Source organism: Diorhabda carinulata, chromosome X, assembly GCF_026250575.1.
Source record: "Diorhabda carinulata isolate Delta chromosome X, icDioCari1.1, whole genome shotgun sequence".
In the NCBI taxonomy this organism is placed as follows: domain Eukaryota; kingdom Metazoa; phylum Arthropoda; class Insecta; order Coleoptera; family Chrysomelidae; genus Diorhabda; species Diorhabda carinulata.
The window spans coordinates 2132398-2147078 of record NC_079472.1 but is presented as its reverse complement, the minus strand read 5'-3'; the positions used below and the strand labels follow the sequence as shown (position 1 = coordinate 2147078).

The 14681-nt window shown below is 31.9% G+C and overlaps 1 protein-coding gene across 3 annotated transcripts in view; it reads right to left on the bottom strand.

Moving 5' to 3' along the window:
• LOC130902478 (protein kibra) overlaps positions 1–14681 on the bottom strand; it is a 44851-nt gene that overhangs the window by 9101 nt on the left and 21069 nt on the right. For 2 of the 3 annotated variants that reach the window (XM_057814655.1, XM_057814654.1), the window contains exons 2-4: positions 10860–10969; positions 10450–10544; positions 326–434 (exon numbers count right to left, since the gene is read on the bottom strand). In XM_057814655.1, coding sequence (XP_057670638.1) covers positions 326–434; positions 10450–10544; positions 10860–10969 — 314 coding nt within the window. Of the gene's footprint in view, positions 1–325; positions 435–1219; positions 1488–10449; positions 10545–10859; positions 10970–14681 lie in introns of those variants that run through there. The other variant, XM_057814656.1, reaches the window with a different exon arrangement.

Here is a 14681-nt window from a genome sequence, read left to right as displayed (position 1 = left end):
TGGCTTGTGTTTATTCCCTCAAATATTTTCTTTCAGTGTCTTCCTTTCCCAAATTTTCAACATGAATTTTTCTACAATTTTTGCTATCCCTGTTTCACTTCCATAAGTCAGATTATTGTTCAAAAACCAAAATTTTTAATTCTTTACATATCTCATTCGATTAACTTCGTCTTTCTACCGTTTTTGTAAAATTTAATTACATCTGGGGCTAGTTTAAATTGGTTTCACATCACATATAGTTTCAATAATTTTTTTGTTGATAATTGTCTTGATAATAAATAATTAATAACTTTTTATATGAAAATAGTGAAAATTTTTTACTTACGGCTAGTCCTGGACGTGGTTAAATTAGTTAAAGCATTGTTGAGATGGTTGTATTCATTCTGGGCTAACAGTAATCTCTGGGATTTAACTTGGTAAATATCTTTTTTGGCCTGAAACAAAAAAAAAATACGTTTAATTGAAGTTTGATTAATCGAAGACATCAAACAAGTGAAGCTAATTCATTATCTTTACAGAATACTGAATAATTACAAAAAAGTTTCCTGTACCGAAGTAAAAGAGTTATACTTGTACATGTTTCTCAGTGTAAAATGGAAAAACTCCGGAAGGTAAGTGATGTTTCATTTTATTGGTTTGGGTCAAGTAGAAATTGAGTTTTCACTTCCTGAACAGTTATTTTGTAAAAAAACGTTTTTTTTTTATTACATATCGTCGCAAACCTCCAAAGCCCAAAATTTGCAAGTAAGACAAATGTTTTTTTAAATAAAGTATAGAAATATTGGCCATATAAATACGTTCAGAAATTATGTATCTAATGGTATCAAAATATTAACAATTAACAATATTTCGTTTGTACACTTGAGTTATTTACTTACTTATTCGTTGTTGTTAACTCAAATTCAAAATTTTTAATTTTGATAATCGTTATTAAAATGATGAATAACAACATTCTTCATATAACTGTTTTACATTAACAACTTATTCTTAACCGCCACTCGCCACTAACCTAACATAACCTAACTTTATTGAATGATTAATACACAGTGAAGTCGATTTTGTATTTAAATATTCCAAAGTAAACTAAAACATTTTTTTACTAAATATCCAATTAGAGTTGCCGCGATCTATAAATTAATAACTTTTATTTGGCCAAATAAAATTAAAAACAATATATATTAAAATTTATTTATTTATATCGATTATAAAAACTACTTACAGGAACTCTAACTCTCGAATATCCGATATTAGTACTAACATCAAACATCACTTCATTACTTTGTCTCAAACTTGCGATATAAGGAGACGGTAAAGTTCTAAACATTCTCACTGGGGCGGCCGTTTGCGATCGTCTTCTCGCTACCGCCCCAGACAAATATTCCGGCGGTAACGTGTGTACGTGCAAAGGTAGAGCAGCCATTTGGCCGGTCGGTATATAGCACAAGGGCCACATCGCAACTGATGATGGCCCAAGTCTTTCTCCCTGTGGGTCTTCTCGGTCGAGTCTTTCGGCCTTGGGCCGTCCTTCGCACCCTACTACGCCCAACACCCGACCCGGGCCATCTCTCAGCACACTATAATTTCCGTGTGCATTCCACAGGTCACGAGCGGGATACATAGGCGGATCGCCAGAGGGTACACAAAAATATTAAACAATCTAGTTTTAAAACAACCAAAAATATTGTTTATATCAAAAATAAAATATATCAAACTATTATTTTTGTTTTCAAAACATTTTATATAAGAAATACATTCCAAGAATGGGAAAGTAAATCAATTATATCTATATAATAAAAATATATTTAGTAAGATTCTATTTGTTAATAATTTATATTTTAAATAAATAAAAAAAACTTCGTATTGAATTTTGTATATGTTCTCAAATATATAATATCACGTATAATTCAACAGAGCCCCTTTGAAATTTAATCTACGGTCGTCTATGCCGGATTCGATGAAACAGAAGAAAAGACGAAGATAGATAGAGACGGAACGTCGTAGAGAGACGAAGAAACAAATTAAAATCTGAAAGAGACAAAACGATATGAGACGATGGCGGCGGGTTCGTAGCCTCCAGCGATACAATACATTGTTTCAGAGCCAACTTGACGGTTCTTCGTTCGCTGGACACATGGCGAGGGTTATAGTTAATTCGACACAGTAAACCAAAATATTGACAATAAATTCATGTGACAAAAGATATTTGAAAAAAAAAAAACGGACTTTATCTGTAGTAAATATTGAAATTGTGAAAAGTAAACATATTTTTATCTATCAATAAATGCGATTAAAAGTGTGTTACGAAAACACATTCCTTAGATAACGATAGCAATGTTTCGGATGACTACATTCGATAGGCTTTGTACTAATTACGATGAGAGAGTATAGCGTGGATATATTTAGAAAGAGCACACGTAAATTCGTAGCACTATAATTATTTGTTTATAGTTTCCAAGAACTGCGAACGGTATTTTAAAAAATTAAGGAAGCTATGAAAGTAAATTGGTTGGATTTATAAGAAAAGGTTTTTTCAGAAGACTATTTTTTGTAACAATCTAAACATTTTTTCGGCGTACTTAAGATAAAAATGTGAATTAAATTTGGGAATTATTTAATTAACGTATAAAAATTTGTTTCTTGCTAATATTTTCATATTTTTTACGCAAAATGCTCAAAAAAAGTAAACAAAATAAAAAGAACATTGAAAAACATCAACTTTTCGATTTTTTCTAACCCTTTCCAAACATTCCCGAAACAAAACAATAATCGTGCGTTCCCCAAAAAGTTACAAATAATTTATATATTTTTTTTCAAATTAAATATCGATTTTGATACTAATCCTAATATTTTTGACGAGTAATTAAAATATGCTGGTAGCTCGACCTTTTTTTCATTTGGTTTTTATTTTGATTTAAATACCTGTCCAATTGACGATTGACGACATCTGAAACATTCTTGACATAACCACGCCGAAGGATTCAAGTATCTGGTCGTTTTGAACGATAGGAGATCTCGAAGCACATACCACAGTACGAAATAAATGGAATATAATACATGGTGTTTAAAATCTGATGTGTCACGTTGAAATTTCTTGCGAAATACACGTAAAAAAATTTTAATATCGGATTTCGTCATTCGCGCCGTTTTTTTAGTACGTTTACGAGTTTCATTATAGTGGCTAAGGTTACGTGGCCGGTAATTTTGAATAAAATTTTTCTATTACTTCATTATGTTTTTATTATATTTTTATTGGGAAAATGTAATAAAAATGAAATGTTAATTTTCACAGTTCAAACATTTTCATAAAGTTCCATTCATATTAATTTTTAATGGGGAAAATACACGTTGCAAAAAATTTAAGGTCATATTGTTTTATAACTGCGAAGCAGTGGCGGATCGATTATTTATAAATTTTTATACTATGAAATCTTCAAAATAAGATGATATTTCTTGAAAATTACTACGTCCAGTAAGAGAAAAAAAAAATAAAAAAACTCAAATTTTTTTGGTCATAAAATTTTGAATAAGTTTTTTCGATTTTGAGTTTGAATACTGAAATTTCATCACTTTTTTACGTAATAAAATCAAAAACTCCTCGATTTGTCTCCGAAAAGTGTACTTTTTTGAAAATTTCAAGAAAAAAAACCTCTCATAACCTAAAAAATATCAATTTTTCGATTTTTTATGACAAAAAATAGGGTGAAACTATTTCCGAGTAAGGTTAGGTTAGTTTTTTTTTTGAAATTGTTCCTTTTTGCATGTTTTTCTTGGACAAAACAGTATGTCATTCTCAAAAAAAAATTTAAGAACACTTTATTGGCCAAAAAAAAATTTTTATTTTCAAGCTGGGGTCTCCCTTAATAAACTGAAAAAATGAAAAAAAATATTGAAAATACCAAATTTTAGATTTTTTACTATATACTGAATAAAATGGACACGCCGTATAAAAATATTTGATTAATCTGTGTAGGGCAATCACACATATTCGACAAATTTTCTGTTCAGACCTAGGGCATTCGACCCTCTAACCCCCTTCCGTCTGCGACCTTGAAAAAAGAAGAAAAATAACCCGCTAGCTAAGCATACGAAATACCAATCTTGACATCCGTATCTCGGCATGCCGTTGCCGCGACGACCATCCGCGCTATCGTATACTACATATACAATGTTTTAGTTAGAGTGTGCTGGATAAGGACGCGAGAGAGGAGACAGAGAGGTAGAGGACGAAACGCAGACGACGAGAGCATTGGAAAGAGATGGATAGATGACGGCGGACGTAAAGCGTTAAGGTGGCGAAAAATTGCACCAAACTTTTCAATTTTCGATAAATATAAGGAAAAGTTATCAACTCAATGAATTAATTTCGTCGATCGGAGAAGGAATTTTATATATAAAAAAAAAATTTTGCCACTAACCAAGATGATTATTCAAGATTTTATATAATTTTTATCGTTTGTAGTAGATTAGTTATACCAAAGATTTTTTCTGGATTATCTATTTTTGGTCACAAAAAATTTATATTTGCGTGATTTCACAAATATGATATTTAATTGTTTTTATTAATTTGATCGTTTCACTTTTTGACCGAAAAAAAAAATGATATATTCTTCCAAAAAAAATGTTCAAGAATGGTTTTCGAGGATGGATCAGGAATTATGGATTTTATTATAGGGCAAAAAAGTGTTCAAATTTTGGTTTTAAAACTTTAAAAATTGAAAATATCAATTTTTCGTTTTATTACGACCAAAAATAGAGTGGATCCATTTTCCAAGCGTTTGCCCTCTTATATACCTCACAGGTGAGAAGTGACGTGCAGTAAAAGTGATAAAAGGCTAATTCTGTATAAAAAAACCGCATTTTCAATTTTGAAATATAAAAAAAATTGATTTCAATAAATTAACAATACATGAAATTTCAGTTAGTGCAATTGGTTCCGGCCCACAGCGTGCGTTGCAACGACTACCTGTGTTACGCCGCACGATCTCAGCAGGCCACCGCATTCCACCGATCGTAAACGATCTTTTACGAACGCGCATTCCTGACATGCCTTTCGCTATTCATTCAATTCATTATGTTGTACTCCATACATGAGCACTTCTTTATAGATATTATACAGTACGCGCCGAAAAACTATCTTTGAAATTTCAATCACAAAATCATTCGGTTCGGGAAGTAAAACATCTTGTTTTCGGATTGATTGTCGAATTTGAATTTATTTGAGTCTGGGTACCTGGGAATTTTTCAGATTCCAAAGTTGTAGGAATGTTAAAATTACGTATCGGGTCTGATTTAGTGCATTCTTTATTTTTTTATCTCGATCTAATATAATAATCTGGAGGTAGTTGTTGAATAATAGAGAAAATGATGGAATTTCATTGTGAATTTTGATTCTGACAAAAAAATATTATTAGGATGCCGGGAATGCCCCTCCATTTCGGAGCAATAAGCTAAGATTAACAACATCGCGGAAGAAAAAAACAATTTATCAAGCACACAAATTAATAAACGAAGTTAGTTTCAATAATCTGACAAACGTACTCGACGAATATCGAACTATTAAGTACCCAGTATCAGTGTACAAACTGCCTTAAATACTAAATCATATCATATACAATAATGACTATAAATAATCATTAAATCAGTAGAAAAAGATATTTGTGGTCATTTATAGGACACTTTGAATCACTTAACTATATGTTTAACCGGTCCTATCACGAGTGGTGAGACAATTCACGTGTGTTTTGCTCTCTTCCTAGTTGGGTATGTGAAAAGACGCAATTGGAAATATTATTCGGGGCTCTAACCGCTCTAAATGAATTAGACAATGAAAGAAATTTGCCCTAAGACGTAATAAGAGTCAACCAAATGATTCAAGAAGTCGTATCGCCAAGATTATATTGCAGAAGATGGTTTTCGAGTGGAGTGGCCTGCGTACAGACCTGACCTAAATCTAATAGAAAATTCATATATATAATTTTGATATACCCTGTATATTATTGTTCTTGGTTATAATTTTAATGGTGAAACCAAATTTCTTGTGCTAACAAAGTGTCTAGGAAATGGCCTGCATACAGACCTGACCTAAATCTAATAGAAAATTCATGGGATGAGCTAAAAGTCAAAAGTTCTATGCACGTAATTATATATTAAATGTTTAAATCGATTCCCCCCGATTTTTCTGAATATTCTGAACCAATTTCTTAACATCCTGTATAATTTTTTTTTTTGGAAAAAATTAAATGAGATACCGTACCTTATAAATTGAAATTCATCGTAAAATCTAAAAAATGTTATAACAAAAATATGTATCAACTTCCGGTCAAACCAGTAGTTTCCTATTCATTTTGATATACCCTGTATATTATTGTTCTTGGTTATAATTTTAATGGTGAAACCAAATTTCTTGCGCTATCAAAGTGTCTAGGAAATTTCCGACAGTAGAAACTCTAAACTGGCCTACGAATGCAATGGACGAAAATCATTTTGACACATAGACGCGTTTATAAATTCTATCTGTTATTTATTTCGTTAAATCTAAATAAAATTAAATCGAAATATCAACAAATAAGTTCGATTAAGAAAGGTATGCCAACAATTTCGACGAATTCCATATTGTTGTTTCGTCCGAAAATAATGGGGCTTCTCAATGCCAAATTGTATGGCTAGGCGCGCACTTAAAATGGTCATCTAATTATGTAAAAGGCCGGGCAAATACTTATCATGCACGGAATAAAAATGTATAAAAAAGAAGAAGAAAAAAAAGACCCGTTTCATTTCGCACCCAAGACAGGGACGGATCCAATCTGACAAGACGTTCGCGGCGAAATTTTCGACTATATCGACTTTTTTTTTAGTTTTTTCTTTTTTTCTTCACGTGATTATATTTTATTTGTTAATTTTTGTGATAAATCTGAACTTTTTCACCTCCAATTTCCATGAATTCGATTTTAATGAAATTTTGACGGCAAATAGGGAATACCTTAAAAAACAGAATTTACCCTACGCGGATGTGTGCTTTTGTCCTAGGGGTGAGTTTCACCCCAACTAGGAGGTGAAAATTTTTATGTTGAAAGTAACCGCGAAAATTGATGGAGGAGCAAATTTTAAGCAAAAAATACCACTTTCGAGCCCTTTAAACGTTGCCCTTTTAAAAAAAGAGTGCTAAAGAAATTTATAAACTTATAGGTTATGAAATTCCTTATAAATCTACGTTTTAATCGACTAATTTGCTTGAAAATTAACGAAAATTAGGCCAAAAAACTAAATATAATCCAAATTTCCTTTTTAATTTAACAAATTTCCAATGTAATTAAAAAAAATTTACCCCATAACACATAATATATAAGGGACGTTTAAGTATAACATTGTACAAATCTTGTAAATAATTTTTTTGTCATAAGGGATAATTTATAGGGGTTGAAAATTTTAAGTACATAATATTCAAGTTGAAAGAGATTGAAAAATGTCAATTTGTTTTGTAAATGTAAATTTAAGGTTGTGATGTGTTCTACGGGGTATTCAAAAAGTTCCATAAAAACTATAACAAATTCCACACCCCGTACAATATAAAAATAAATCAATAATAAAAAACTGTTACGGCCAAAACATTCGAATAGTAGTAAAAATTCTGTAAAATTATTTATTTCGTTAATATCCGTTGAATCTGATACAGGGTTAATCAAAATAGTAATACATTATTTTATCGGTTGTTTCAAATGAATCACCCTGTATTTTATATGTGTTAAGTACTACTTACATACTTTTTTTTATCAAGCATTTCCTATAACTATAAATAATAATTCTTGGAATATTTTTCCCTATAAGATTGTAAATAATTTTAAAATGGTGATTACAATCATTCAAAATTTCAAAGGACTATGGAGACACACTAATAAATCACCCTGTATATTATTTATTATTGTTTTTAAGACATATTAACATGATATTTGTAAATATGGACGCTTGGAACACGTCGATTTGAATCAGCATTTCAAATGCAACCCCCTGTATATTATTTATTTTTTAGAATTTTTGTTGTAAAAAAATTATTTATTAAATTATTTCAAAATTAAAATTTTTGATTGATAAATTTTCATAAAACGTCGAAATGGCATTGTTTTTATTGATATAAAACCGTCCCTGACAACAACCTCGACATTCCTGAGCCGTGGCTCGTGCCCGCATGTACGGACGTTCTCAACACTGACCTCACTTGCCTTTTATACGATGTTGCCAAATTGTTTTTTTTTTCGTAATCAAAATCGATATTAATACAAAAATATACAAATTACGAAATTATATATATAAAAAAAATAAAAGTCAAGAACTTTTATTTGGGTTAAAATTGAAAAAAAATTCGTGGTAATGTTAAACGGCGACGGTTGTACAAGTGGCCACATCTGTGTGTTACTCAGAAAAAAATATTTAATTTTACGACTCGGTAGAAAACACGTATTTTAAACAAAACGTAAAAAAATTGCAACTGGTTCAGTATATTATAATCGATGACTAATTCATTTGGTATTAAGTTTAGTTTATTACTAATTTTTTTCTTCTTCTGATATCACATTTCTGCCTACGCCATCACTTTGTATAACGAGTAGGTAACTGGATTTGTTTACAAACATTTTCGTATCGTGGCGAATACAGAGAAATTCGATTATAACTTGAAAAATAAATTTTGAATTGAATAATAAATTCGATGATTAGAAGATTCAAATTTTGACCCTACACTTTCGAACTGTTCGATGTGACATTAATAGATTACGACACAGTGAAAGCAAATTTATTTATGACGATTAGAAATAAATAAACATTTTACTAATATAATAAACTAATAGATGCTTAACCTATTTGACACAGGAAATTTTCATGTTAATACTGCCCAAAAAAATATTTCGTTAAGAATCAATTTAAAATTTAACATAACCCGGAATTTCCCTCCGATTAGGTACCACAAATGTACAGGGTGACTCATAGTTTCAATATGGTTATTTGCGGGTCAAATGGAAAGGGAAATCAAGTCATTGGCGTGCGGCAATAATATTTGCGAATTGAAAGTGAAGAAAAAAATCGATGATTCATTGGCGTGCGGCTATCTTTAAGGAGCCGAAGATGAAAAAAAAATCTACAAGTCATTGGCGTGCGCCAATATTTGGAGGGTCAAAGGTGGAAAAAAATCGACGAGTCATAGGCGTGCGTCAATGTTTAGATGGTCGAAGATGAAAAAAAATCAACAAGTCATTGGCGTGCAGCAATATTTGGAGGGTCAAAGGTGGAAGAAAATCGACGAGTCATAGGCGTGCGTCAATGTTTAGATGGTCGAAGATGAAAAAAAATCAACAAGTCATTGGCGTGCAGCAATATTTGGAGGGTCGAAGATGAAAAAAAATCGACGAGTCATAGGCGTGCGGCAATAATACTTGCAGATGGAAAGTGAAGAAAAAAATCGACGATTCATTGGCGTGCGGCAATATTTGGAGGGTCAAAGGTGGAAAAAAATCGACGAGTCATTGGCGTGCGCCAATATTTGAAGGGTCAAAGGTGGAAAAAAATCGACGAGTCATAGGCGCGCGTCAATGTTTAGAGGGTCGAAGATGAAAAAAAATCGAAGAGTCATTGGCGTGCAACAATATTTGAAGGGTCAAAGGTGGAAAAAAATCGACGAGTCATAGGCGCGCGTCAATGTTTAGAGGGTCGAAGATGAAAAAAAATCGATGAGTCATTGGCGTGCAGCAATATTTGGAGGGTCGAAGATGAAAAAAAATCGAGAGTCATTGGCGTGCAGCAATATTTGGAGGGTCAAAGGTGGAAAAAAATCAAAGAGTCATAGGCGTGCGGCAATAATACTTGCGGATTAAAAGTGAAGAAAAAAATCGACGATTCATTGGCGTTCTGCAATCTTTAAGGGGTCAAAAGTGAAAAAAAATTGACGAGTAATTGGCGTGCGCCAATGTTTGGAGGGTCAAAGGTGGAAAAAAAATCGACGAGTCATTGGCGTGCGGCAATATTTGGAGGGTCAAAGGTGGAAAAAAATCGACGAGTCATTGGCGTGCGCCAATATTTGGAGGGTCAAAGGTGGAAAAAATCGATGAGTCATAGGCGTGCGGCAATAATATTTGCGGATTAAAAATGAAGAAAAAAATCGACGATTCAATGGCGTGCGGTAATAATAATTGTGAATCGAATCGAAATAATTTTTAACGTTTGAAAGTAGATTTGTCTTGGAGTGGATTTTCGAATATTTTTTAAACATCGTTAACTATGGAAAACCAATAAATTGTAAAAGCGGAATGGCAACGCCGAGTATGTCAGGCGGGGCTAACAGAGAAACGAAAATTTTTGTTATATTTGTCTTTAAATGACGAAAAAAAATTGTTATTGTTACTAAAATAAGAGAAAAATTTTGTTAAAAATTAGAAAAAATATAATTTTTAAATTTTGACTTACTTCTAGAACATCTTGAGCGGTTATGAGGTAGTCTCTTAACATGGCTTCCTGTATGGCTCGCCATTCTTGTCTCGGGTCTTCCAATTGCGTTATTTCTGAAATAAAACATCAAAAATTGTACGCATAAACTAACTATAACCCCACCTGATTTTTCCCTATTATATTATTTGAATATATGCATGAAAAACTTCAACATTAATTACTTTTGTAAAAAATCAGGCGAAGCTATAAATAGAAGTACAACGACAGCAAATTATACCCTGAGAAATGTTCACATGCCGAACACGTATTTTACGAATGCCACTCTATGGATTATAAATCTTCCAGGGTATTAAAAACGACCGTTTTTAGAAACGAATTTCCCTCCTACATTGAATATGATATTAATTTTTTACATTTTATATACTTACGATTGACGTGATCGATATAGTAATGTCCGATATGACCGTCGAATGCTTCTTCCCATCCTAAAGGTAACTCGTTTCCTATACAATCGGCGAAAGTTTGGGGTTTGGTATATCTGGAAAACAAAATGTCGTATTGGCTATTTGAATCGTTAGAAATTGTTATTAAAAACCTTGATTGACGACCAAAACTGCAGCAACTAGCAATATGATCGACAAATTTCACCAAATGGCGAAAGACGACTCTCAGATTGAGGTTAAAACGATAAAAAGACAATTTTCTTTTTAGTTTAGGAACAGAAAATAATCTGAGGGTACTAGTTCTGGTAAATAGGGTGGTTTTTAAATGAAAACCGACACCATGTCTTTGGAACCGGTTCTTCCTTTTCAGTCCATTGTTTTTTCGTTTCGAGCGTGAAATGATGGATCCATAGTTATGAATCGGCTTTACTTTTGTTCCATTTCTGTCCTGTCAACATGTCAACTGTCATTTCAGCGACAGTTGACCGCCATATTTGTTTAGTGTCAACAAGTCTCCCCCAGATTCAGCATTTCGAAATGTAAATGATTGTTAAGTTGATAGAATCAAATTCTTTGAACAAATCTGTCAAATACGCGATGTCTGCTTTGAAATTAATCGAGTTTTCTTTTAAATCAGGATCTTTACTTTCCAGAAACTGTAAAATTCATTTTTCCGACACTGATGATCACTAATTTCGATCTATTTTTACTTTTATATTGGTGAGGAATCAAACAAGTTCGTGCAAGATTGCAAGTACGAGTCTGTACGTTTGAACAACGTTGCGGACGGGACGACGACCGGCGCGGCGTACTGAATATGAAATATTAAAATTTCAACAACAGTCACTTAATTTTTCACTAATTTTCCCCTGTATAATAAATAATTATTATCACATTTGAAATTCTACAATCGAAACCACAACATGACTAATCATTTCCAGATAGGTTAAGCGTATCATAACCTAGTGTAAATTCTTTAGCAATGACATATTTTTTACGCAGTAAATTCGTCCAAAAAAGAAGTGACTTAACACCAAATTGTAAAAAAAAAAACAAAACATAAATACCGCATCAATAAATCAATGTCTCATTTTATTTACGTTTCTTCAATTTACACTTATACAGGGTTTCCCAAAGAAAAATCGACCCCCAGAAACTAGTACTTCCTTTTTGGACATAAGACGTTTTTAAATATCACGTAGAAAGTTTTTGAGACACGCTGTAACACTAGAAACTCGACCAGTGTCGACTCGTTAATAACATATGCACACGCCCCGAGGCGGGAATCTTTTGGTCGTAATCAACGACGCATTCATAGCATCATCATCATCATCATCATCATCATCACCGGCATACAGAACACTCCTTTTCCTCCTTAGGGCCGACTTTCGATACAAATACACGCAAGCAATACCCAGAACCTGAACTGGTTAAATTGTGATAGAAGTAGATAAATGTACAGGTCCGTATTACGGATATTTTCAATTTAATCTAAAAGGATTCAGCGGGATAATTGAATTTTAAAAAAAAAGTATATATTTAAAAAGTTCTACGAAAATTTTTCAACCAATTGAAATTTTGACAAATGACATAAAAAATTAACAATATAGTCAACTCGTTGTCGTGTATCTCCTGTTATTTTGTCCGGATGCGCACTGTCATTTGTCATCGTCTATTTGTCAAGCTGGGTACACACGTTCCGGTATACCGAAAACCGTACAGGTAAACCGGAACGTGTGTATAGGGCCTTATGACTGGATTTATTTGTCTGCGGTTTTTTTTTATTTTAAATGATTCGATGGGCGAATTTTTCAAAATAAATTATATTGACGTGTGTTGAATTAGTTACATAACGAAGTGATATATTTCGATTGATTACTGGTTACAGACCTGAAAAGAGAATAAGTAGAATGAACTCGCATGTTGTTTGTAATTATCGATCGTACTTATTATTTTTAAGAGATAATGATGGCGAACCTCAATTTTTATTTCACATTTAGAATGTCTTGTAGTACCAAATTATAAGCGTATATAAATTTTATTGTTGTTCTGTCGATTATTAATTAATTGCAATTTTCTCTCTGGATTATCGGCGACCTTGACCTTCAGGATAGTTTTATTTTTTATTTTCCACGCGTAGAAAAACCAGTAAAGCTGGGTTGATATTTTTTATCCACCTTAAATGTGTATTTATGTCCTTAAAATGACAGATTGTCCTTCTAAATTGTGAAATTCAATTTATTACACCCTGTATTTTAAATAAAATCGATTGTTTTTGATAGATTTTTATTTTTAGCGTCTTCTTTTCAGTAATAAACGTCATTTTTTATGCAATTTTCAATTTATTGGCATTTTCCCCCATACTATGAAGTTTTATTTATTGTACCCTGTATGCTTAAGAAAATCGATTGTTTTAAACCGATTTTTATTATATGTCGTCTTCTATCCAGTAATAAACGCCATTTTGTTGATTCAATTATCAATTTCTCGTTATTTTCTCCCTTACTAGAAGGTTTTCTTTATTACACCCTGTATATTGAAGAAAATCGATTGTTTTAAACCGATTTTCATCATATAGCGTCTTCTTTTAAGTAATTAACGCCATTTTATTGATTCGATTATCAATTTCTTGTTATTTTCGCCCATATTAGAAGGTTTTCTTTAACACACCCTGTATATTGAAAAAAAAAAACGATTTTTAAACCGATTTTCATCATATAGCGTCTTCTATTAAGTAATTACCGCCATTTTGTTGATTCGATTATCAATTTCTTGTTTTTTTCTGCCCTACTAGGTTTTCTTTATTACACCCTGTATATTGAAAAAAATCGATTGTTTTGAACGGATTTTCATCATATAGCGTCTTTTATCCAGTAATAAACGCCATTTTGTTGATTCGATTATCAATTTCTTATTATTTTCGCCCATACTAGAAGGTTTTCTTTATTACACCCTGTATATTGAAGAAAATCGATTGTTTTAAACCGATTTTCATCATATAGCGTCTTCTTTTAAGTAATTAACGCCATTTTATTGATTCGATTATCAATTTCTTGTTATTTTCGCCCATATTAGAAGGTTTTCTTTAACACACCCTGTATATTAGAAAAAAAAAAACGATTTTTAAACCGATTTTCATCATATAGCGTCTTCTATTAAGTAATTACCGCCATTTTGTTGATTCGATTATCAATTTCTTGTTTTTTTCTGCCCTACTAGGTTTTCTTTATTACACCCTGTATATTGAAAAAAATCGATTGTTTTGAACGGATTTTCATCATATAGCGTCTTTTATCCAGTAATAAACGCCATTTTGTTGATTCGATTATCAATTTCTTATTATTTTCGCCCATACTAGAAGGTTTTCTTTATTACACCCTGTATATTGAAGAAAATCGATTGTTTTAAACCGATTTTCATCATATAGCGTCTTCTTTTAAGTAATTAACGCCATTTTATTGATTCGATTATCAATTTCTTGTTATTTTCGCCCATATTAGAAGGTTTTCTTTAACACACCCTGTATATTAGAAAAAAAAAAACGATTTTTAAACCGATTTTCATCATATAGCGTCTTCTATTAAGTAATTACCGCCATTTTGTTGATTCGATTATCAATTTCTTGTTTTTTTCTGCCCTACTAGGTTTTCTTTATTACACCCTGTATATTGAAAAAAATCGATTGTTTTGAACGGATTTTCATCATATAGCGTCTTTTATCCAGTAATAAACGCCATTTTGTTGATTCGATTATCAATTTCTTATTATTTTCGCCCATACTAGAAGGTTTTCTTTATTACACCCTGT